We start from the raw sequence: 25,039 nt of genomic DNA, 5'->3' as shown, positions 1-25,039 counted from the left end.
TAAATTTGTCTTAAACTATTGGGAATGTGTCAAAGAGACAACAACCCGACCATAGAAAAAAAAAGAAACAGAAGGTCACCAACAGGTCTTCAATGAAGCAAGAAATTCCCCCACCCAGAGGCGTCCTTCAGCTGGCCCCTAAACAAATATATACTAGTTCAGTGATAATGAACGCCAAACTAATTTCCAAATTGTACACAAGAAACTAAAATTAAAATAATACAAGACTAACAAAGACCAGAGGCTCCTGACTTGAGACAGGCACAAAAATGCGGTGGGGTTAAACATGTTTGTGAGATCTCAACCCTCCCCCTATACCTCTAGCCAATCATTACTAGTGAATTCATAATAATAAAAATGTTTTAACACTAAACAACCAATGAAATAATATGATTCATTGTAGCACATTTATTTGAGGATATTCAACAATATCTATTTTGTCACTTTCTGTTGAACGAGCATTCTCTAACAGAGCACTTAATCAGGAGAAGGCAGGTAGAATAGAGTCAAATCACCTATACAATTTTTCAACAGATATTTTGAAGTTGTTACAATTATAGATATGTATCGAATAATTTTTTATCCCTGTTGAAATTTCAAGTTTTATCTCAATTTATAATTCTATAAAATCAAATAAGTTAATATTTTATAAAACAAGATTTTCAGACACTATGAATCCAAGATCTCATTGGACAAGTTCAATTATGTCTGCTTCAGGATTTTTCTTTATTTTTCCATGTATACATACAGGAGAAACTTGCATACTATGATAATAATAAGACATCATTAAAATATTATGATATCAATTTTAGTTTTTAAGATATATACAGTAGAAGATGATGAATTCACAGAGAAATTTAACCTTCGAGTTGGACGTAAACTGAATTTAGATTTTAGTGTCTCTGATGTTGCTTGGAGTCATATTGATGGTAAGTTAGTTTAAACAAAATTGTGTTAAAAAAAAAAGTTGTGTAATACAAGATTGAATAGCATTAACATATAATAGTAACAATCAACATAGTGTATTTTGATCTGTTTTCAAATGATTGCAAAAAATTATCTTGTTTTAATTTGAGTTAAAAATTCCTAATCCATATAGATAGCTAATAACTTTAAGTTCAAAAGAAAACTTTTTGATGAATGGGTCTGATGGAAAAGACATGAAAAGTATTTTCAGCTAGTACTAAAGTTTTTCTGCCAATTATTAGGGAACCAAAGATGAAACATATTTTTGATTTAATATAAGGGACAAGCCACAAGGTTTACTTTTACCAAAATAAAGCCTTGAATTTCGACTTTGTTATAAAATAAGTGATGTGGCAAAAAGATTTTTTTATAGCCCCGCAATGAAGTTGTCGGTGCCACATAGTCTTACCCCAGTCCGTCATTCTGCAACAAACCATTTTACTATACCGACTTTTAATGCCTTCAGATATTGAGCTCATTTTTGGTATGTAAGGTAACCATGATGAGTTACAGATCAAGTTTAAGTTTCGTTCCGCTTATCTAATTTTTGACGAAATTACTGGCTTTGGACTTTGATAAATTGTTGAAAATCAGTTATATGAACTATTTTTTGATACACCTTCAGATATTGGGCTGATTTTTGTTATGTGAGTTAACCATGATGAGTTACAGATCAAGTTTAAGTTGTGTTGTGCTCCACTGATTTTTGTCAAATTTAAGGGTTTACGACTTTTAAAATTGTTAAATATCACAATTATACGGAATTTTTTCTATACCCTATAATTTTGAGTTGATTTTTGATATGTGAAACTACCATCATGTTTGTGTCCACATGTGTTGTTGAAATTGCATTTTTTTTTTAACTTTTTGAGACAGGGCCATTCGTCTCATTTCAACACATTTAGTTATTTATAGCTTTATTACAACTATTTCATTTTAAAAGTAGATTTTGGCCAAAATTTAAAAATAATAAATCTTGGGGGCAATTCTTACCCTAAGAAATATGTGAATCTTCTTTTATTGATATTGACACACAATATGAATTCATTTACCTATAAATTTTTCAAATAACTTTGTATATCTTTTACTTTGTAGATAATATATTAGCCTCAGCAGCTACAAATGGTAAAGTTGTTATATGGGACTTGAATAAACCTTCTAAAAGTAAACAAGGTAAGATCATTAGAAATGATTGTTACAGAAAAAATAGATAAACTACATATTATAGCTGACAGTAGAATTAATAGTTGGTATAGAAGATTAAAAGTGAAATGTACTCTCAAAATCAATCTAACTGTTGATATTTATATATAAATGACCTTGTCAACATTTTGATCTGACAGCATTATCAATATGAAAACAATGTTTTATCTGCATGATTTCTAGAAGTTCCTTTTGCAACATGTACATTGCCTTAAATACAAAAAGGGGTTTGCTTTATAAATTTATTCTAAACTCATTTTAAAACAAATCTCTCAAATTGAATCTACCGTTGACAACATCTCATAAAACACAGAAGGGATGTCAATTTCACAGAAAGTTCAGAATCAAATGTTTTCATTTTTGGCATATTATATATTTGATTTGATATTTGTATCTTTCAGATTTTATCTTCCAGGAGCATACTCGTACAGTTAATAGAGTATGTTTCCATCAGGTTGAAGGCAACTATATACTTAGTGGTTCTCATGATGGATCTCTGAAGATATTTGTAAGAACACTTTGTTGTTAACTAGTTATAGGAGTATAATTTAGATAGAATGATATATTATAGTTGTAATATCTCTTCAAGACCAGATAGATCATACTAGCTCTCAGGCTTTGTACTTGTTTGGCTTTATAAATGTTTTGATATGAGCGTCACTGATGAGTCTTATGTAGACGAAACGCGGGTCTGGCGTAATAAATTATAATCCTGGTACCTTTGATTCAAACTTATATGTCTGTCAATTTTAAAAAAAAAGCAACTAAACTTGGATAAAAGTCAATGATTCTCTGTTAGTTTGTTATTATTTTAATTTTGTTTCAGTGCTTTATCAAGCAACGATTTTAAGCTTTTTCTGCCCAATTTAAAGTATACTTTGTTGATTACTCCTGCATATAAAAGAGGGACAAAAGATACCAAAGGGACAGTCAAACTCATAAATCTAAAACTAACCGACAATGCCATGGCTAAAAATGAAAAAGACAAACAGACAAACAATAGTACACATGACACAACAAAGAAAACCAATGAATAAACAATACGAACCCCACAAAAACTAGAGATGCTCTGGAAGGGTAAGCAGATCCTGCTCCACATGTGGCCCCTGTCGTGTTGCTTATGTGATATCAAATCCGGTAAGTAGTCTAATTCGGTAGGTCACATTCATGAAAGGGAAGGGGATTGTAGTTATGACGTAAGGAACATATCCAATATCATTTGTGAAACGGTTTTTCCATAACGGTCAACCAACTCGTGATGGTGTCCGTAAAATTTACGAAGGGATGATTTGTTATATGTTATCCCAAAACATGTATATCCCTCAACAATGATTGTCTTAATACTGCTTAGATTGATGGTGCTAAAAATTCTTATGTTGTTACGATTTAAACTCTGATCTTGTCTACCTTGAAATAAGTCTCTTAAAAATTGTTAATACTGAAATAGTTAAAAAAAAAAAAGATTTAATGAACTTATTTCCTTCCAACTTGCAATGTATTTATACTACTGTGTATAATAATTAGGTGTTTGATTTTCCTAAACTTTTATTAAACAGAAAGTTAATCATTTTGAAACAAGATGGTAAGAATATTGTGTTATACTGTACCTGCTAATTTTTAATTGATCAGTCAATTTCATTGTGAATTAGAAAAATCAGTTTCTCTTGTGTTTTATATGAGTTTAAAAGTGTTTAACAGATGTTCTTCATACAACAAAAAAATGAATATGGTTAATACTTAAAAACCATCTATATCCAAAAAAAACCAGCTTTCACATCTTATAATTACAATTTCTTACATTCATTTATTTCAGGATATCCGACTTAAGAGAGTAGCCTCTACTTTTTCAGTAGGATCAACTAGTATACGTGATGTTCAGTTCTGTCCATCAAACTTTAATTACTTTGCCTTTGCAGCAGCTGATGAGGGTGGAAATGTACAGGTAAATGGACAGAAAATAACATACTATAGAAAATTAACTAGAAGAACATTTCTTTTATCCAGTAGTAATTGATTGATAATTGAAATGGTATAATTTTGTCCCATCTGCAATGTATCCTTAATCAAAGAGTGTTGTAAACAGATGTTAATTTACTGTCATTAATCAGAAAGAGGGGATCTTCTGTATCCTTGCTCCATTAAAGTTCACAAAACGTCTTTGTGATCTTCATTCTGCAGTATAAACTAGAAATAATTTTTGTTCGTAGGTACTTTAATAATCACAATTCCCTATTGACAGCAGTTCTGATAATCAATTTACAAATTACAGATATAAAAACAAAATTTGCCAAATAATTTGTGAAATATAGTATCATATTTAACAGCCCCTAGCTAAACATGGGAAGCAATTGAAGATACCCCAATTAATAAGAAATAGAATTCATCCATTCATTCCATATTGCACGAGGGATGTTCACATAATCCAAAGTTTTTGACAGAAATGCTACAAACCTGAAAGTGGTCCATTGTGTTTAGAATTTTTTATAAATAGTCCGTTCAATTTTACAATTCTTGAAATATATTGTATTGACATGACTGTCATGAATTACCATTTTCAATAAATCTGTATAATAACCATTATGATATCTCTGTCAGAATTTCCTTTATTTTGTTATATATGTGCAGATTTGGGATATGCGAAGGTTAAACAGTCCAGAAAAGCAGTTTACTGCTCATGGTGGACCTATGTTCTGTTTAGACTGGCATCCATCAGAACCAAAATGGCTAGCTACAGGTGGGCGAGATAGGACAATCAAGGTAGGATATTGTATCTATAATACTAAAATAATGAGGTCCAATTTTTCAGCAGTCATGGGGTAAAAACGACAATATCAATACAAAATATCCTGGCTATAATAAGGCTTACACATAGTTATATACTTTAATTCAATCACGGACAAGCAATATTATGGGTGAGTTCTAGTTGATTATGAAATTTGTAAACAAAATATGTTGGGTAGAGTTTTTGAAGTACTTAAAATGGAATTGACTATTTTCGGCAGATTAGCTGATAAGTTTTTCACATGCAGAATACATAGCGTTCATTAAAACCATTCAACCAACTAAAAACAAATATAAAAAAAGTTTCTTGTACAGTACTTGACGTAAATTGTCACTTAGGTGCTAATGGGTTAACGAAAACAGCTACCACAGATTAATAATTCTATTATATTATTTCATATGGTATTTTTGTTAGTCTATGATGACTCAATATGCATTATTTTATCATTAATTCCTCTGGTTACACCTAGAGACATCTTTTATCAGGAAGAGAAAAACATGGGTGTATTTTGTACAAAGTTATATAAAGATAAGGAGATGTGGTAGGATTGCCAATGATTCTGTCCTCAAGAGACCAAATGACATAGAAATTAACCTTGCTTTAAAGTAAGTAGACACATTTTTGTTGACAGAATCATTTTTGTTTTTGGTAATATAACAAATAGTTTCCTTGTAGATTTGGGATCATTCTATGGGAAAGTTACTCCATAGTGTACCTACCATAGCCTCCGTAGCCAGGATTAAGTGGCGTCCAGAACGGAAGTACCATATAGCTAGTTGTTCGTTAGTGATAGACTTTAGTATCAATGTATGGGATGTACGAAGACCTTATATACCCTTTGCTTCATTTGAGGAACATAAAAATGTTGCTACAGGTAAAAAGCTATCTTCAGGACATTAGATCCTCAGAAATATCATGGTTCATAAACTGAAAATCTTGATTCAACTATAAAGTGAACCATGTTCAATAAACTGTTTACAGATTTTGAAAGATTTAGCATTCTAATAACACTTAGTTTGCTCATCATCATAAAAGACCTAAGAACTAGTTTTATCATTATAAGAATATTCAAAAGTACTTGAGAATGTAACATGAGGGTATGATCAAATTGCCCCTACCAGACTCATTTTCACAGGGATAAAAAATCTAAAGTATGTAAGAATTAATGCTTATTAGAAAAACAGACAAAACTTTCCACACTACTTTTATTACATAGCTTTATCCTCATCTACTATATAGTTTTATAAAGATTTTGAATCCCTACTAAATCATAGAAAAATAAGTTTGAACTTATATCCAAATGGATCCAAGATACTGTAATGGGGAGTACCTTAATTACATACATGCCTTATTTCACTTCTGCAAAAAATTAAATAACTGATGTTTTGTTTTATTTCATACCATTTTTAGAACAAATCATTCAGCAGTTCATACTTACTGTGCATTTTGAAAAAAAATGATGCCTGCGATATATATTAGAATTGCTCAATTTTAAACATTGACTTTTGTGAACATCTTATGTTACTGTAGATTTTTTACTGTTTTCATTGAATGCTTCATTTGTGGATATACAATGTATAATGTGACCATTTTGTGTATATCTATGTTGGAAGATGTGCATAAAGGCAAACTATGAAATACTTATTGTTTAGTCTCTAAGAATACCTATAATTCCCACTGATATTTTTGCTAAATGGGTTCTAATTTGGAACTTTTGGTTATGAGACTTTATAACAAGTGACTATTTAAAATATCAGATTATGCTAATGCAGTAATATCTTTAAACTTTTGATTATCAAAAATGATTAAACATGTAAATTATTATTACATTATATAAGGAATTGTATGGAAAAAAGATGATGGTCATACGTTCTATAGTAGTGGCAAAGATAACTTCCTATACCAACATGTGTTCAAAGATGCAATACGTCCAGCAGACAAAGTAGTACCTGATGGTCTTGATGTCAGTGTTATTGGACATGTAACTCAAGCTACTAAAGACAAGACAAAGTCACTAGGTAGGTTGGACTTGCAGATACTTGACTTACTGTAAATTCAGAAATTAATGCAAGGTTTTTATTATTGCGAAAAAATGCAACAGAGTTGTAAACGCAATAATTTAACTCGCATTTGGAAATATTCTATATGAATTAAACAGGATTTTTCTCAAAATCGTAAAAATTAAAATCGCATTTAAGTCTAAACTGACAAAATCGCAATAATAAATGCACACAATTATTTCTGAATTTACAGTATATAGAAAACCATGTATTCTAGATGAGAGGCAATTATGACATTAATCATAATAATAAATGTATATATATATACTGGAAGATTAAAAAAATCAAGTAAAGCAAAAGGTTAATGGACAGTTCTATCAGTTGTAACATATGAATACAGAAAAAATCATCTGCAGATTTTATACTTAAAAAGATTTTCTTCATTAGGAATGCAACTTTTAATGACAAATACAAACTTGTTAATTGTATTGTTACCGAATATTTATTTTCTTAAGGTGCTTGGCATAGAGGTTGGTATTTCATTTGCGCTTGCTGCTTTTTCAGAAATGGTTGCCAAAATTACAAAAAATTCTAAATGTTTGAAAAAATTGAGAGAAAAAACATTCAAATCTTACATAATGGTTATGTAAAGTTATGCGAAGTTTAAATTGATCACAAGTTGAGATTTTGGCAGCCTGTTTTGTTTTATCCTATAATTGTATATAATACATCCTGCAGCATTTAATCATTGTATAGACAACTTTGTTCAGCACAATATCCCAGAGATAGAAGAATGTAAAGGTATGGTGTTATTGTGTCTGTAGTTTGTTAAATGCTAGTGTTATGGACTTGCTGTTATTTTACTTGATGGAAAATTCATTTGTTTTGTTCCAAATTTAAAATGTTGAAATTTTATACCTTTGCATTTATAATTTATAATTTCACCAAGGTGTATTCTGAGTTATAGCCTTCACTTTTTATCTGTCAATGTTTGTTTGCTGTCAATTATAACTGTTTACTTTTAAAAAAAAATCTTATTTCATAGATAAAGACATCTGACATTCATTTAACTTTCTAGTAAAATGCCTGTTTACAATTAATGATAAGGTTACCAGCTGATGGGAAGAGAGGTTGTAAAATGCAAGCTGTCGTACATAATACAAAACTGCAGTAAACTATCGATCTTTTTCTTTTGGTGAATAACTTTTAAAGACAATTGATAGAATTGTGATCTTGTGTATTTTTCGTGGGTCAAAATTGAAAAACAGGAAGAAATATCTAATCTTTAGAAGAATTAAAACCAGCTACTTTTCTTGATCTGAAGTTAGCTAAGTCTTTTTTCCAGTAGTAGATGGTAGCTTTTATCTCGCCTTGACAAAAATTGAGACAAATGTATGCTGTTTCCCTAGGCAATACATATGATCTGCTTTGTTTAAAGAAAATCCCATATTGGTCCTTAGCTTATAGATCAAGTTGAGATCAATTGGTCATTAGTTTATAGGTCAAGTGTAGTTAGCAGGACAAGATTTTCGTGGACCTTGTTGAAAAAAGATTATCAGTAAAGTTTTATAAAATTCATGGCCTATTGAAACTATCGTTCTTAGAATGTTTTGTTAGTGAATTAGATAGTTGCAAGGTAACTTGTGATTGGAGCTTATTAGAGATCTATGACGACTACAAGGTAAATGATATATTGAAATTATGGTTGACCAATTTTAATATGTTACTCACATGAGACTTCCTTTTAAATCTGGAGAATGCTATTAAATCTTAATCAAAGATCTTTATTTGTGTGAATTTTTTTAATAAATTAAGCAAAGAAGGCAATTTGCTTTTTATGCCCTTCTGCTCCCTGAAGGGGCAAGAAGGTTGAACCTTTTCTGTCCATACATATGTATTTTTATGCCCCACCATAGTAGAGGGGCATTATGTTTTCTGGTCTGTACGTCCGTTCGTAAGTCCGTCTGTGCGTCCGTTTGCCAGGATTCAGGTTAAAGTTTTTGGTCAAGGTAGTTTTTGATGAAGTTGAATCAACTTGAAACTAAGTACACATGTTCCCTATGATATGATTTTTTTAATTTAAATGCCAAATTAGAATTTTGAACCCCATTTCACGGTCCACTAAACATGGAAAATAATAGTTCGAGTGGGGCATTCATGTACTATTGACACTTTCTTGTTGAAAGTGTTGTTTTTTCAATCTGTTTACCTCAACCAAATGTAAGGAAATTTATGCACAATGCTTTTTACCACAAATCACTGATGAATTTCACATATGGGTGGTATCACTGTCACTTTTATTAGAGTTATGTCCCTTTATTAATGAAAAAATGGTATGTTTGTGGTTTCTGCCCTCTTTCTTTACTTTGCCTCAACCAAATATGATACACTGTGCTTATTACCACCAATCTCAGATCAAGTTTGAAATTGCATTACTTTCATGGTGCACTAGTTTTGTCTCATTTACAGCTAATACATTAATGCTAGCAAGACAAATCTTTGTTTGACTTGCTTGCTTTGCTTGTATCAATGTTTGCTCAAGCATGGCAATTAAGATAGGCGGAGCTTCAGCTTGTATACGTCATTCTTAAATTTTATTGGACGGTTATGTTTGAAGTTAAGGGCACTAAATTTTAAAACATCACAGGATGACAAATATAAAGCGCAATCGTAGAAATGGAAGCCCAAAAAATGTATTTGTTTTTTCTCGAAGATATGCATTTTCATCATCCAACTGAAAAGACTGTCGTCAAGTACTTTTAGAAAAGCAAAATAACTATTCGAACACACCTACTCTGATTTAGTGATTCATTACATAGGTATTTCATTTGACCCATATATTTCATCTTTTAGTAATGTGATTTTTTATGTTATAAAGTCAACCTGTAGCTTTGCTATATAAAAATGATAGAATCTGAAGCGAGATGATGTATCAAATGTTCTTCCTTTGTGCGTTTTTTAGACAAATTATTCATCTCAAACACACCCTAACATAAGAAGGTTCGCTCGTTTTTCTCTTTTTGGTACAATTGTTACCATTTTTTTGATTTTTTTCTTGAGTCACGTAATGGAAGAACAGACAAGGAAATAAGTATACTTATAGATTGATATGTTCTCCGTCTGTATTAATTAAAAAAAAAGGAAGTATTTTCTTCATCAAACTTGATATCATAGATAACCATGTCGTCGACTTGATATCTAACTGTTCTGCTTAACTATGTAATAGATAAATTAATAACTTATGCAAATGGTTGTTTTTTACAATAAAACACTTGTATTTGAGAAGAAAATTGTTATTTTATTTGTTTCTATTCACTTTTAAAAAATTTCTTACTAAAGTAAACATAACAGAAAGCACTTATCGCCTTCTCTATAAACAAAGAATAATCAGTTTGAAGGTTTACAAGCAAAAATTAATCCAAAGTGAGCAATATTCAATAACAATAGACATAATAAATAAAACAATTAAGTCATCCCCCCTTAATTAATTTATCCCTTTTATTGGAAAATCAAGTGCACCTTCTTTATTAAGGTGTGTTTGAGATGAATATTTTGTGTTGAAAACGTAGAAAGAAAGAATATTTGATACATCATCTCGCTTCAGATTTGACGTTATAACATAAAAAAATCACAGTACTAAAAGATGAAATATATGGGTCAAATGAAATACCTATGCAATGAATCACTCGAATCACTAAATCAGAGTAGGTGTGTTCGAAAAGCTTTTTTGTTTTACTAAAAGTACTTGACGACAGTCTTTTCAGTTGGATGATAAAAAATGCATATCTTCGAGAAAAAAACAAATACAATTTTTTGGCTTCCATTGTTACAATTGCGCTTTATATTTGTCATCTTGTGATGTTTTAAAATTTAGTGTGACTGTCCTTAACTTCAAACATAACGTCCAATCAAATTTAAGTATGATGTATACAAGCTGAAGCCCCGCCTATCTTAATTGCCATGCTTGAGCAAACATTAATACAAGCAAAGCAAGCAAGACAAACAAAGATTTGTCTTGCTAGCATTAATGTAAAAGCTGTAAATAAATGTAAAAATTGCTTAATTGTCATTTCCATATCTAACATCAGTTTGCTTCAATCTACTATTTAGAAACTTATACACAAAGCTAATGAAGACATATCAAGTATGAATTTGAGTGAAGACACGTTTGTCATTCTTGAATTATGTCCCATGGTAAATTGAAAAATTGCAGAATTGTTGTATGCTTACAAACAGGGGAATTTCTGTCCCATGAAAACATTTTTGATTAGATTGTTTCAATTTAAGCTTTCGCATCTTCTTATTTTTATATTTGTAGAGAAAAGGTAAACGAGTAAATTTTGATAATTGATTGCATTCTGTAATTAGAAGTATGCTATTTTGAAAAAGCAACTTTAACCATGTTGAATACACACCATGCTGCTTATATTCTTCTTACATGATTTGTACACTGTGAAGGCAAATGCGCTGAGTTGGATGTTTAGGTTTCTATATCCTCTACACTTTGGCAACAATGCTGCATGATCCAAAAGAACTTTACAATAATCCTGGTGTGTATGTGGTATGAGGTCCTGGTTCAGTGGGATTTCTTTAAATGATGCACTAAGACAGTTAGAACATTCAATTATGTCAATTTTTTTCATATTTTTAAATAGATATAGGAAGATGTGGTGTGAGTGCCAATGAGACAACTCTCCATCCAAATAACAATTTTAAAATTAAACCATTATAGGTTAAAGTACGGCCTTCAACACGGAGCCTTGGCTCACACCGAACAACAAGCTATAAAGGGCCCCAAAATTACTAGTGTAAAACCATTCAAACGGGAAAACCAACGGTCTAATCTATATAAAAAGTTCATATCATGATTTTAAAAGAACTTTCTTTTCTCTCAAATTAGAATTTTGGGTACACTCAAATTTGTCCTACTACTTTAGCTGACATGTCTAGTTGTTGTCATATACAAAATTCATTATAAACTAACCAAGTTATAAATAGCATGACCTACATCATGATAAAATAGTAATGATTCCTTTGCCATACTTTTTAATCAGATTTTCCATACAACATGTTAGGAATACCACAATTTTTTTCCATTCATTCCCTTGGTTGATAAAGTCTGAAATTTGATTTTGTCAGATTTAATTGACAACCATCCCTTTTTAATTAAGCATGGAGTTTGGTATTTCTGTTAATATTTTTTCACTAAATGTAAATTCTTTTTTAGAGAAGAAGAAATACTCCATGTTTAGTAAACAACCTGATAAGGGAGATCAGTTTATTGATGCTAAAAGTTTTGTTTTCTCCTATACAAACTGCCATCAGGTAATTATTATATTGAGGATTTAAAACAATAGTTCAACGGCTTTTCGCAAGAAACATATTGCCACCACAAAACATACTGTTACATAAATATATTTTTTCTTGTTTTCACATTTACCATTACAGAGTTATGGAACTTAATTGTTGAAGTTTTTTTTTAAATTGTTGCTTTGAAATGATAAATGGAAAACCTTATGAAATATTGATGTAATTTACTTGACCACAAAACAAAATCATGATTTCTTAACTGCTACTGACAAGGGTGTCTGTGATCACTAAGATGCCTCTTTATTTTCATAAAGATTTATTCTTTTTATAATTTAAGAATATTTATCAGCAAAACTCAAAGCATAATTCTATGTTCTTTTGTTTCAGACCAAATGACATTTTTAGATGTCTTAGAATTGTAAAGTTTAAAACTTGCCATGACTAGATGTTTGACATATATGAATGATGCTTATAGTTTATTTGAATATCCACAGTTACTATCTATGGAATGGTTTGTCAATTGTGCCAAGCAGTATATTCTTCATGGAAGATCTTTTGAAGAAATGTGTGAACATAATGCTCAAGTCTCAGATCAAAATGACAGATTCCAGGTATTTATCACAAAATATAAAATGTCAAAAATTGGTATCTATGAAGATAAGTATGTACGTTATTCTGTTAAAAATAGGAACATGCAAATTTTTACCTGGTAAATATTTGAATAAAGGAATTTTGTGTTATATGTCAATGAGACTGCAAACACCTCACAATACAGAAAAACCATTAAAGACATCAAGAGAACTATAATATGATCTTATGGACAATATTTAATGTTGTTAATTAATTTATGAATGATATTTATTTAATTAGTACGATATAAGGAAGAGTGATATTCCATGCAAGTTGCCAAGAGCATGTCATAATATATTTTTATAGACTTGAAAAATAGAACTTAAACATTATGAGTAAAGGAGGGTAAAAATTTCTGCAAGTATAAAGGTTAAATGAAATACTTTTTGCAGGTTGCACAGAGTTGGAGAATGTTGAAAGCAATTTATACAAAACCAACCGTAACTAAGAACTTACTGAGAACAGAGTCTGTTATGTCTAATGTTAGTGAAAAGCCTAAAGATAAAGGTAAATGAAAATTTTGTTTGGTATAAACCTTAGTCTTGTATTGAGATAAATTTGCTGGCTAGCAGTTGGTGAATGTCTTTCCCACAACAGCACCCCCCCCACCCTAGGGATGTAAATATGTTTTCACTTTCACAAGGTTCCTTTGAACAATATACAATCTAATTATAAAAAAAAAAACAGTGCTATCTGAAAAAAGGTTATGAGAGTTTTGCCCTGGTAGATACAATTTAATTTTGCATATATTATGATTAATATAAAACACAAAAGAAAACAATTTTTATTGCAATTGATGTTGAATTTGGAAACAAAAATATTTTGAAGGTCAGAAGTGGTTATCCTTCTAAAAATGTCTTTCCAGTCACAAAATTGTTATAACATGTACATGTGTATTTTCAGTTAATCAGCCAGATACCCCCAAGTCTACAGAGAAAGATAAACAAACAATGGATGCTACCTCAGGTAACGTGTGTAGTGTTGATCTATTACAGTATAAGGTAATAATTTCAGTTTCATGTATGAAGGCAATTTATCTAGTCCACAGCACAGAAAGGTCCACCAACTCTTTGTAGTCCCCATTCATCTGACAGAGTATATATGCTTCTGGAATTAGACCAATTACAAATAAGATACAAATCAAAGTCAAACTTACTCTGTTCTGAATCTAGAATTATGTTATATCTATAGATAAAGGACTGAAAGAAAATCAATGTCATGATTTTAGAAACATATCTCCAAACTTGGTACAAAACAGTTTTGTACCAAGAGCATTTTTGAATTGAATAGAGTAATAAGATCATATTTGTACAGTATACATCTGATTTCCACATCAATTTTTGTAGATTTGTTTTACTTTTTTGTAGAGGATGATGATATGACTGATACAGACCTGTCCAGTATTGCCAGAGGACAGATTAATCCACCTGTGGAATGGGATATTTTATTTGGAGGAGCAGATGTGGAACAATCTTTTCCAACATTTGGTCATATGGAAAATATTGGACCAGTAAGTCCTAATTGTTTAATAATTTCACATTTCCTGACCGGTGTGAGAAAAGGTTTCTCTAATTTTGGTGCTATTTTCACATTTTCTGACCGGTGTGAGAAAACTATTTCTCCTCACTAGTGAAAAATCTGTTCTCAGCAAATGATTAGTCAAAATTTGATTATGACGTCAAAACGTTTTGTTTTCTTCTCAATTTTCCTATCGTGACGTCATGAAAAAGGCAACCTTGTCTGATGAGGTCACATATAAAGAACACAACTTTCTGAAAACCTTTGAAAAAGAATGATTTAAGTCATTAGAGAAACAGATTCCGACATTCCGACACTATAACTCGTGTATTACGATATTTCTCCACTCTCGACAGTTAAATTTAATTATTTAAAAAGCCCTGCAAGCCTCGCGCTTTAGATAATAAAATTAAATGTCTCGAGTGGAGAAATATTGTAATATACTTGTTGCAGTGTAGGAATCTATATTTCTTCTCACTAGTAAAAAATCTGTTCTCAGCAAATGATAAAAGTCAAAATTTGATTATGACGTCAAAATGTTTTGTTTTCTTTAGAATTTTCCTATTGTGACGTCATGAAAAAAGGGGACGTTGCCTCATGATGTTGCATATAAAGAACACAAGTTTCTATAAATCTTATAAAGAATTATAAGAATCATCAGAGAAACATATTCCAACACTATAACTTGTGAATTACGATATTTCTGCACTCTCAACAGTTAAATTTTAATTATTTAAAAAAACTTGGCAAGCCTCGCTCTTTAAATGATAAAATTTATCTGTCTCCAGTGGAGAAATATTGTAATACACTTGTTGCAGTGTAGGAATCTATATTTCATCAACTTATGTTTACTGAATTCTCATGTTTTCAGCATAATGGCCATATTCAAGGAACAACATATAATAGCTTCTTGAAATTCATTATCAGGCTTCATGTCAGCATGCTGTACTGTGTGAATCTATATATTACAAGCCAAGATTTGAGTGTTCAAAGATAAAAACAAATCAGGAAATGAAAAAAAAACATTGAAAGGATAGTAATTTAGATTTAGTAAAATTTTTATATTTAAAGGATTTTAAATTACCAAAAGAGGCTTTTGTGCCAAGACATGAGATAAAGGATCCCTCAGAGGTCCCTAAACAGAACAATCAAGACTCACCACCTTTAAGTGCAAATGAAACTGAGGCAAACCCTGCAAACAACCACAATGCCAAGGTCAATGAGGACATAAACATGTTATTACTGATGAAAGAAGTTGAGATATCCGAGTTTGCATTTACTGATTGTGTGGAACAAATGTTAAAATACTTTGCTGAAGAGGTAAAATATATGACATAGATAACTGATATACCAAAGGATATTATATCATAGAGCCAAAGAGTCAAAGATTTTTATTGATATCAACACACAAACAATGAACAAACATTATTCATTACAATCAATTATATATCAATACAGAACATAAAAGAAAAAATAACAGATATTGATATTAAAATTCATCCTCTACTATTAATGCGACAACTGTCAGTTATTATTTTGGTAGAAAATACAAACTATTTGGTATAAGATAAATTGATTTGTTTCAACAAACCCTTTTCCTTTCAAAAATATGTGGTTCAGTTCAGATAAGCCTTCTTCTTCCACCAAAAATAGCTGACTGTCATTATATATCCTAATTTATCAACAATCAATCAATCAATCCCAAAAATGTTAAAAATCATTTAGGGATGTTCCACATTTGCAGAAAAAGCATTTATGGATCAAATAATTAGTTGTAAATAGGTGAAGTATAAACATGGTCTACAAAAAGCCAAAATTTTGAAAATTTATCATAATCAAAAGCTTGTTTGCAGAAAAATAAGTAAGTCTCGAAGAAAAGAAGTGCAATTTGTTTTGAAATAATTGAGTGCACTTGTTTTCGCCTAAGCAATACCTTTCATTTTTCATAGATATTCCTATACCAAAATGAAATATCATTCTTGTCTATCTATTTGAAAAACATCGTAACCTTTTTAATAGATATATATTTACTCAATTTAGTTAAATGATATGAGCTGTTCCTTTATAGGGAGATGTACAGACCACAGTATGCATGTTAGTAGTTCTAGGAGAACGAAGACCTAAAATACCTGAAGAGATACAAGATGATTGGTTTATATCTTACCTAGGTAATATTATAGATTATCACAGGCTGACCTTATCAATATACTAGTGAGTCCAATGAACAGTTGACCTGTAGAAAACAACCACTATTAAACATTTCCAATAATAAATGCAAGCAAAAAAATCTGAATTTACACGAAAACGTAGTTATTATGTTAATGATGTTCTTATTTCCTCTGAAGCTATGTTAACATTATTTTTAGTTGGTAACTGATTTCTAACCGCCATGAGGTAGTCTTGTTTATTGAAGAATACAGAATATGTGATTGGAATCACCTCCAAAGCTTTGCACTGTCGAAGCAATTCTATTTTTGGATGGGCAAGTGCATCTTTCAAAGTGAGGTGTATATATTATTTCTATATTTTTTTCAGAGTTATTAGCGAGGTTCAAACTGTGGACTATATCAAACACATTGATAAATTTGAGTCACTTAGGCAGCATTTCTATGATGAATCATCAGTCAACAACTATCAATGTCACATGTAACCAGTGTAATCGTGTGTTAACCAAAGTGGGTTGGCTGTGTCATAAATGTAAATCTGTGATCAATTCCTGTGCTGTATGGTAAGTGTGCTCACATGTAACCAGTGTAATCGTGTGTTGACCAAAGTGGGTTGGCTCTGTCATAAATGTAAATCTGTGATCAATTCCTGTACTGTATGGTAAGTGTGGTCACATGTAACTAGTTTAATCGTGTGTTGACCAAAGTGGGTTGGCTCTGTCATAAATGTAAATCTATGATCAATTCCTGTGCTGTATGGTAAGTGTGCTCACATGTAACCAGTGTAATTGTGTGTTGACCAAAGTGGGTTGGCTCTGTCATAAATGAAATCTATGATCAATTTCTGTGCTGTATGGTAAGTGTAGTCACATGTAACCAGTGTAATCGTGGGTTGGCTCTGTCATAAATGTAAATCTATGATCAATTCCTGTGCTGTATGGTAAGTGTGGTCAACTATAATCTGCACTATGACTGTCTGATGATAAATGATTAATGGCGTGATAATTTTCTGCAAAAATATACTCAGAGTCATGTGAACTTTAAACATGAATAATCCTTGTTTATACATACTTAAAAACTGTAAAGAAAGTTAAAATTGGAGATAAGTTTGATTTTATAATATCAGTAATTTGAATTTAATTTTCTTCCATATAATTCCCACATTCAACAAAATAAATATTCTGATCATTAATTCTTCCCGGTTTAAAGTTACTGTACATAGCAGATTATTAAATCATTTATATTTCAACACTGAATGTTAAAATTGATTAGAAAAGAGGAATTTATGAATCAGTATTCTTACAGTTTTGGCTTGTAACATATGACAGAATATGAGAATAAAACCTGGTTTTTTTTGACACCACAAACATTTATCGTTACAAATATCTATGACTCAAGTGAAAAGCTGTCAGAAAGACTTATGCAAAAATAAGGAGATGTGATATGATTGCTTAATTACACAACTATCCACCAATGTTCAAATGAAGTTATAGACTATTTCCTCACCCAAAAGTACCAGTATTTCGCTAAATTTTTTGTAGATATTACAATAATATTTGAACCAGTTAAATCATTTTTCAGCCACTTACCTGTGAAAGGATTGTTTGTTTGGTGTCAAGGTTGTTCTCATGGAGGTCATATAAATCATATACAGGAATGGTTAACAATCAGTAAACAATGTCCTACTGGTTGTGGTCATATATGTGAATATACCTGATATCTATTATCACAGACAACGCAGAAAAGATGACTCTGCTCCTTAGTGTATGAGTTCAGGAAATAGTTCACAGAGCAACAGGAAAAGAGTATGAAAGACAGAGTAAGTTAGTGTGTGTAAAGCTCCAACAGGGAAATGAACTAATATGATTGAGCAAAGATTATTGACATCAAAGAAATGAATGGTACAGCAGAGGAAAAGTTTACTGTAATGATAAACATTTATCTTAATCAGGGTGCATGAAACAAATTACTGAAAACAAGATCACAAAGATTCTATGGTATTATTATGTTTTATTTTAAATGTTTATAATAACTTTATTTACGTTTTCAAAATGTTTGTTTTTTGTTTATGAATTGTATATCTGTTATTGACAAATTGTTGATAAACACATTTTCCACAGTGTAACAAATAAATCTCAAACTGTTTAAATATGTATGAATACTGTTAACCAACTAGTTTTCAGGACTTTCGCTAAAAGAAAAATAACATGAATACAAATTGTCACGAAAATTTAGTACTTGGATCTTGCCTTGACTTATTAAGAACTTTTAAAAATCATGAAATTGAATGAATGCAAATTGGGTTAGAAAGGCTAAATACAAAATAAAATACCTGTGAAAATAAGTTGGTTTACAGTAATAAATTATTATGATTTATATTTATTTCAATTTTACAGAAGTAGAACAATACAATTATGATAATTGTGATATTGTGTAATTTTTTAAAATGATGCTATTCAAGTCAAGGTTGTTATTTGATGAATATTTTGAATGCTAAAGTTTTTTATTGTAATTACTTTAGGTCCATTTAATTCAATGATGATGTTCTATTTTTACAATGTCTCAGACTCTTCTTGAATTAAAAATAGTTTTTTTTTAAAGAGTTTGAAATATAAATTGTAAATGAGCTAGATGTTCAAATTGAATCTCTGTGGTATACTGTTACAAGAATTATCCTGACAAGTATGGCTTTGAATTGTAACTACGTTATATTACTGACCAAAATTAATAGAATTCAGTGTATTTTGATGAAGATACATGTTAAATGTATTTTCTGATCATCTCAGACACAACTAAGAAAAACATACTTTAAAGTTTGGCATGGTTCAGCTGACCCTGACTTCATTTTCAAGTCATCATTAATGATTAGTGTATGTGAAACTTGTAGTAAAACTTTTATATTTTTTGTCAAACATAAATTCAATCAAGATATGTTAAGCACACGAGAAATTTCAGTGTGTTTACTCTTGTTTGAATTACACATAAGAATAGGTTATCAAAAATACTTAAGCTTAAAATTTACTGGGGATTTGGGATCTCTTCTGTGATTATCATTGGAATAATAGCAGTAGTAGTATACCTCTGTTCAAAAGTCATAATCGCATTAGAAAAAACAAATCTGGGTAACAAATGAAAACCAAGGAAAACAACAACGGGACAACAGAAATACTGAAGTTAGATAGTTAGGAACAGTTGATAATTGAACGCCATGTAAATGTGAATCTTAAAGTAATGCCATAAAGGCAATGAGCTACATTCAAGTGCTAAATTAAAAGTAAATTTATAACATTTATTAAGTACAAGAGATCTTACAAGTCACTGGGTAATAATATATTTATGCAATTGTTATATTGTAATGTGCCAAATTATTGATATTAAATTATGAAAATCAAACTTCTTATTTAGTATACATGTGTATATAAAGCATCTTCTACCTGTGCCCTTGTCCATCTCATTTGCTTCTTAACACAAATATACTATTTACACATTTGAAAATTGAAAAAGCAATACTTTAAACATGTATAATATTTAAAGACAATGAACCATGGCTGAAGATGCAGGGCTGAGTAATATCCTTGATTTGAGATGTGTCAATGCTAACAAAACTGAATACCAAAAATTTCATGCAAATTGGTTAGTGTTTTTGTTGAGCCTGCAAGTACTGTCACAATTTTTTTTTATATGACCTTAACCTCATTTCATAGATCAAGGTTAAGTTTTCATAATCAATATAAAATAAGATTTGGTATGATTGCCAATGAGACAACTCTCCACAAGAAACCAAATGACACAGAAATAAACAACTATAGGTCACTGTACTGCCTTCAACAATGAGCAAAGCCCATACTGCATAGTCAGCTATAAAAGGCCTGGAAAACAATTCAAACGAGAAACAAATGGCCTACTTTGTGTACAAAAAAGTGAACGAAAACAAATATGTACCACATCAACAAACAACAACAACTGAATTACAGGCTCCTGACTTAAAACAGGCACATACATACAGAATGTGGCATGTTAACATTTTATCAGGATTCCAACCCTACCCTATTCATGAACAGTGGTGTAACAGTACAACATAAGAACAAACTATAACCAGATGCGTAGCAGAGGTCGAATCCTGAACAGTCGTGCAAGTATTGACACAACATTCAAGCTTGATACAGCTCTGATTTTGGATTGTGAATAAATAGTTCACACAAAATAAGTTTCTGACACAGAATGAATGTGGTCTAAAATTAAATTGGACATTTACTTATTATTGTCCAATATCCAAAATCTAAATACATGGTAGATTGTGTCCTGGCAATATCACAAGAACCATTACTGATGATTAGTGAAAGTGAAAATCGTCAATATCAAATTTGACCTCCATTTTGTCATCATTATCAACATATTAAAATTTGAAAAGCTTAGATTGAATGGTTCGTGAGTAAATGCAACAACGTGAATGGAAACACCATTTTACGATCTTTCAAGAACCATAACTCCTGAACGGTTAAAGTCAAAATCGTCATTATTTAAATTGACCTCTATTTTGTCATCGGTAACAACATATTAAAATTTGAAAAGCTTTGGTTGAATGGTTCCTGAGAAAATGCACACACACGACTGGAAACACCATTTTTCAATCTTTCAAGAACCATAACTCCTGAACGGTAAAAGTCAAAATCGTCATTATTACACTTGACCTCCATTTAGTCATCAGTAACTACATATTAAAATTTGGAAGCTTTGGTAGAACAGTTCATGCGTAAATGCACGGACATGACTGGAAACTCCATTTTTCAATCTTTCAAGAACCATAACTCCTGAACAGTAAAAGTCAAAATCGCCATTATTGAACTTGACCTTCATTTAGGTGTCAGTAACAACATATTAAAATTTTAAAAGCTTTGGTTGAAGGGTTCATGAGTTAATGCACGGACAACATTTGACTGCCGGCCGCCGAGCATCCCCAAATCAATAACCGACATTTTTGTCACAAAAATCCGGTTGAAAATCTAAATACATGTTTTGATTCAGCATATCAAAGAACCCCAAGAAATCATTTTTTGTCAAAATCAAACTTAGTTTAACTTTGGACCCTTTGGACCTTAATGTAACCCAATTTGAAAACAGGACCAAAAATTTACACTGTTAGATTCAGCATATCAAAATAACCCCTTTATTTCAATTTTTGATGAAACCAAGAAAAATGCTTATTTTTGACCCTTTTGGTCCCTTATTCTTTAACTGTTCGGACAAAAACTCCCAAAATCAATCTCAACCTTCCTTTTGTGATCATTAACCTTATGTTTAAATTTCATATATTTCTATTTACTTATACTAAAGTTATTGTGCAAAAAACTAAGAAAAATGTTTCTTTGTGCCCCTTTTTGGCCCCTAATTCCAAAACTGTTGAGACCAAAACCCCCAAAATAAATCTCAACCTTCCTTTGTTGGTCAGAACCTTATGTTGTTAAAAATTTCATAAATTTCTAATTTATTTTACCAGATATTGTGCGAAAACCAATAAAAATGCTTATTGGTGCCCCTTTTTGGCCCTTATTCCTAAACTGTTAAAACCCAAACCCCCAAAATTGATCTCAACCTTCCTTTTGAGGTCATGCACCTTGCGTTTAAATTTCATAGATTTCTATTTACTTATACAAAAGTTATTAAGTGAAAACCAAATCAAATGCTTATGTGAGCCCCTTTTTGGCCCTATATTCTTAAACCGTTGGGACAAAAAAAAAATCAATCTCAACCTTTCTTTTGCGGTCATGAACCTTATGTTTAAATTTCAAAAATTTCTTTTCACTTCTGCTAAGGTTATTGTGCAAAAAACAATAAGAATGCTTATTAAAGCCCCTTTTTGGCCCCAAATTCCTAAACCATTGGGACCAAAAACTCCAAAACCAAGTTGACAAAGGCTTAGATTATTATATGGATACAAATAGAAATACATCTAACAATCAAAGCGCGAAAGCGCTGTAAAGGCAGTTAATTACAGGTTGTGTGTTTTTCTAGTCCAGTTATATCATTATCTTCCATAGAACAGAGGTGGTTTGTAGAATTTAAGATTTAGAGTTCTTTTTTACCTAGTTCACCTATATCTATAGAATTTGAAATTGAAAGTGAGGCCGAGAAGAAGGACGCACTGTTTGAGCTCAGCTGAAAATTTTTCAACATTCCTGCATTTCACTTGGTTTTGGAAACCTTTGTATAGCACAATCATCCCTACACGTTCACATTTAGTCCCTTTGTATCATACACAATTTTAAATCCCTGATAAACCCGAGAAATCTGTCAGATCCAGATAGTTAGTCTCACATTTTCCCGGCAAGTAGCCATCTTTGTTTGATAAGGGGAAGACATCTTGTCTTTGTTTCTCTTTTTTGTTTTTTTTTGTTTGCTTTCTTTTGTCTTTTTCATTAACTAAATTGGTTAAGACAGGAGGTTACATTTTTACTGGTAAATTTGTTAAATTTATTGAAGGTTATAAAAAAAAAATCCAGTGGTGGTGTCACTCTCGGATAATACCGGCATTTTAACTTGACACTTAACACTCTCATCTGTTATTTATACTGCCATTCTGTTAATATATATGTTCCTGTGCCATTGTACTTTGAATTGAATAAAGAGAAACTGTATTCTCATTTTAACTAGGGTATAGTTGTCTATTAGTACAAAAATTAGTACAGGTGTGTAGCCTCTCATTCTTGTCAACTTGTTAAAGTTATTTAATATAATTACCATCTTGTAATTTTTTTTTTATTTATTTATTTTTTTTTTTTTTTTTTTTTCCCAGTCATTGTTTAATTCAGTTGGTCAGTGTGGTTTTTCCGCGCTACACCGACTATAGGTATATATTATTCTGTGCATTTTAAGTGAGGCATAAATCTGTACATTTTTTGAAACATTTGAAATCTTTTTCCTCTCTGTGTGTATTATCTGTATTAAAACTATTGTTGGGTTTATGTCGTTGATAAAATTAACCAAGTTTGGAAATAAGCATATTGAGGGACCTACAGGAAAAAGGACTCTTAGACCTGTTATACTAGCAGATAGTAAAGGCGTCAGACTTCAACAACAGTTCATTCACAAAGACCAGAGTAACATCATCTGGTGGTGCAAGAGAGGTAGGAAAGTACATGAGGCTATTGATTGGTTAAAAACAAATCTGGAAACAGAAATTCAACTCATTGGAGATATTTGGCTGTACATTTGGGTCGGCACTTGCAATCTTACGTCATTTGATCGCAGTACGAGATACATCTGCCTTTCATCTACAAAATCTCAAGAAACAGTAGACCAAGTCACGACAACATACAAAGAGATAATTCAATTATTTGCTAAATACCCAAATTGTAAACTCACCTTTCTGGAAACGCCATTTTATTCGATTGTCAACTGGAATTCAAAACAAAATCACAAAAACCCTTCAACATTTCTGGAACAAGATCATCTACTCGAACAGCAAGTTATTTTATTAAATAAAGAAGTCAAAAACATCAATTCCTCTCTTGGCACACACTCCCCGGATTTCTCCTACGACTTGTATAGAACCTCAAACTGTAAAACAGCAAACCACAAGGGAAAGAAACAACGAAAATACTTCAACGTCGCTCTTTATCCAGACGGAATACACCCTGACCCAGTTCTGGCCAAAGTCTGGTTAAAGAAGCTTGTAGTGCAAATCTTCCGTGACTGTTGGACTAAATAAAAGATAACTCAATACAGTTGTAGAGAGATATAAATCAATACATATACAGGTTATAGTCGACTTTTTCTCATTTTTAGATCTTAATCAATAGGTTCTTGTTGCAATATATCACATGTTGTAATCTGACATTTAGTATTATTTTAGATTTTAATCACAATATCTGACTACGATACATCTGCAGTGTCTGTGTTATAACCTCAGTGTAAGGTTATACCAATTTTATATTTGTATTCTTAAAAAAAAAAAAAAAAAAAAAATCCTTTTATTTTCTTTGTATTCCCATATTGTTTGTCATTTTAACTGTCATCTTGGTTGTCTTTTAATTTGCTGCATTGTATTTTGTCTCCACTGTTATTTTTAGATATACCCAAATTTTAGATCTAGAGACTGCTCTCATTTACTTGTTTTTTTATTTGGTTTTAAGTACATAATAAATATAAAAGAAGTACATTGTAACCTTCTTAAAGTACTTGTATTTTGATACTGTTTGTCCTTAAATTCTGATATTGTTTGTCTTTTAATTTGGTGCATTGTATTTATATTCACTATTAATTTTAATCAGATCCAATTTTTAAAACTAGAGAAAGCTTTCATTTTTATTTTAAAAGTCTTTCCTCAGTTAAAAGACATTTTTAGTAAGTAGATAACAATTTTAAAAGAAGTACATTGTAACTTTTTTGACAGAGTCATTTAATTCTAGACCTGTAATCTGTCCTACATTTAATTACCATAACTTAAATATCTACAAGGAGATTTA

At 31.0% G+C, this 25,039-nt stretch overlaps 1 protein-coding gene across 2 annotated transcripts in view; it reads left to right on the top strand.

The window, feature by feature from the left end:
- LOC134706651 (GATOR2 complex protein WDR24-like) overlaps positions 1 to 19,967 on the top strand; it is a 29,733-nt gene extending 9,766 nt beyond the window's left edge. Inside the window, exons 4-20 of one of the 2 annotated variants that reach the window (XM_063565772.1) lie at positions 813 to 929; positions 2,062 to 2,139; positions 2,571 to 2,677; positions 3,983 to 4,111; positions 4,795 to 4,926; positions 5,627 to 5,825; positions 6,790 to 6,969; positions 7,467 to 7,481; positions 12,179 to 12,276; positions 12,756 to 12,872; positions 13,284 to 13,398; positions 13,795 to 13,857; positions 14,259 to 14,401; positions 15,481 to 15,729; positions 16,478 to 16,577; positions 16,945 to 17,137; positions 18,156 to 19,967. In XM_063565772.1, the coding sequence (XP_063421842.1) occupies positions 813 to 929; positions 2,062 to 2,139; positions 2,571 to 2,677; positions 3,983 to 4,111; positions 4,795 to 4,926; positions 5,627 to 5,825; positions 6,790 to 6,969; positions 7,467 to 7,481; positions 12,179 to 12,276; positions 12,756 to 12,872; positions 13,284 to 13,398; positions 13,795 to 13,857; positions 14,259 to 14,401; positions 15,481 to 15,729; positions 16,478 to 16,577; positions 16,945 to 17,137; positions 18,156 to 18,291 (2,171 nt within the window). In that variant the 3' untranslated portion in view covers positions 18,292 to 19,967. The remainder of the gene's footprint in view (positions 1 to 812; positions 930 to 2,061; positions 2,140 to 2,570; positions 2,678 to 3,982; positions 4,112 to 4,794; positions 4,927 to 5,626; positions 5,826 to 6,789; positions 6,970 to 7,466; positions 7,482 to 12,178; positions 12,277 to 12,755; positions 12,873 to 13,283; positions 13,399 to 13,794; positions 13,858 to 14,258; positions 14,402 to 15,480; positions 15,730 to 16,477; positions 16,578 to 16,944; positions 17,138 to 18,155) is intronic. The other variant, XM_063565773.1, reaches the window with a different exon arrangement.
- Positions 19,968 to 25,039: the final 5,072 nt, after the last annotated feature.

This window comes from Mytilus trossulus, chromosome 2, assembly GCF_036588685.1.
Source record: "Mytilus trossulus isolate FHL-02 chromosome 2, PNRI_Mtr1.1.1.hap1, whole genome shotgun sequence".
Classification (NCBI taxonomy): domain Eukaryota; kingdom Metazoa; phylum Mollusca; class Bivalvia; order Mytilida; family Mytilidae; genus Mytilus; species Mytilus trossulus.
This window is presented reverse-complemented; position numbering and strand designations above follow the sequence as displayed.